The sequence below is a fragment of the Priapulus caudatus genome, unplaced genomic scaffold (assembly GCF_000485595.1).
Source record: "Priapulus caudatus unplaced genomic scaffold, Priapulus_caudatus-5.0.1 Scaffold249, whole genome shotgun sequence".
Taxonomy (NCBI): domain Eukaryota; kingdom Metazoa; phylum Priapulida; class Priapulimorpha; order Priapulimorphida; family Priapulidae; genus Priapulus; species Priapulus caudatus.
In genome coordinates this window covers 281,917-282,575 of record NW_014577310.1, presented here as the reverse complement: position 1 = coordinate 282,575, position 659 = coordinate 281,917, and the positions used below count along the sequence as shown (strand labels likewise).

Here is a 659-nt window from a genome sequence, read left to right as displayed (position 1 = left end):
ATGAGCCCAGACGCTCTGCGGCTCTTGTATATATATTATCAAGGTGTTTTAGATAACACTACATGGCAGAATGCACATACAAGCGACTGGGCCCAAGCCATTGAACCATGTTGGAAGTGACTACTAGAAAGTGCCTCAAAGTTTTAAACATTGTGTTTTGTACTGGAATCGCCCGGGAAAATATGCCATTATCTTGTAAACGTAGTCAAAACTACCCACTAGATCATACTCGATACTGTGTGATAAACTTTGACAATGCCAAACCTGATCCGTGTCTCGTTACCCAAGGTGGCCGCTGCGGAGGAAGCCCTGCAGGGGGGGCTGCACGCCGCGAAGGAGCGCGAGCGGCGCGCGGAGGAGGCGGAGCGAGCGCGGCGGGAGAGCGACGAGCGTCAGCGCGAGACTGCCACTTGTCTCGACGAGTACCGCCGCAAGTACGACGACGTCGCGTCGCAGATTGTCGACGTAGAGCGGTCCGTCGACACGCTGTGTGCTCAGGTCGCGACCTCAAACCAACAGGTAAGGCTGGTTGTGAAGTTAGTAGTGAAAGGCCAGCAGTGAAGTTCTAGGTAAAGCTCGTTAATTGCAGTAACATAAAATATAATATAAAATAAGTAAAGCAGGTTAATTGCAGCAGTGAAGTTGTAGGTAAAGCAGCT

General features: G+C 50.5%; 1 protein-coding gene across 1 annotated transcript in view; it reads left to right on the top strand.

Annotated features, from left to right (window-relative positions):
- LOC106808030 (myosin-4-like) overlaps positions 1–659 on the top strand; it is a 44,794-nt gene that overhangs the window by 3,508 nt on the left and 40,627 nt on the right. The window contains exon 4 of the mRNA XM_014810579.1: positions 289–519. Within this exon, the coding sequence (XP_014666065.1) occupies positions 289–519 (231 nt within the window). The remainder of the gene's footprint in view (positions 1–288; positions 520–659) is intronic.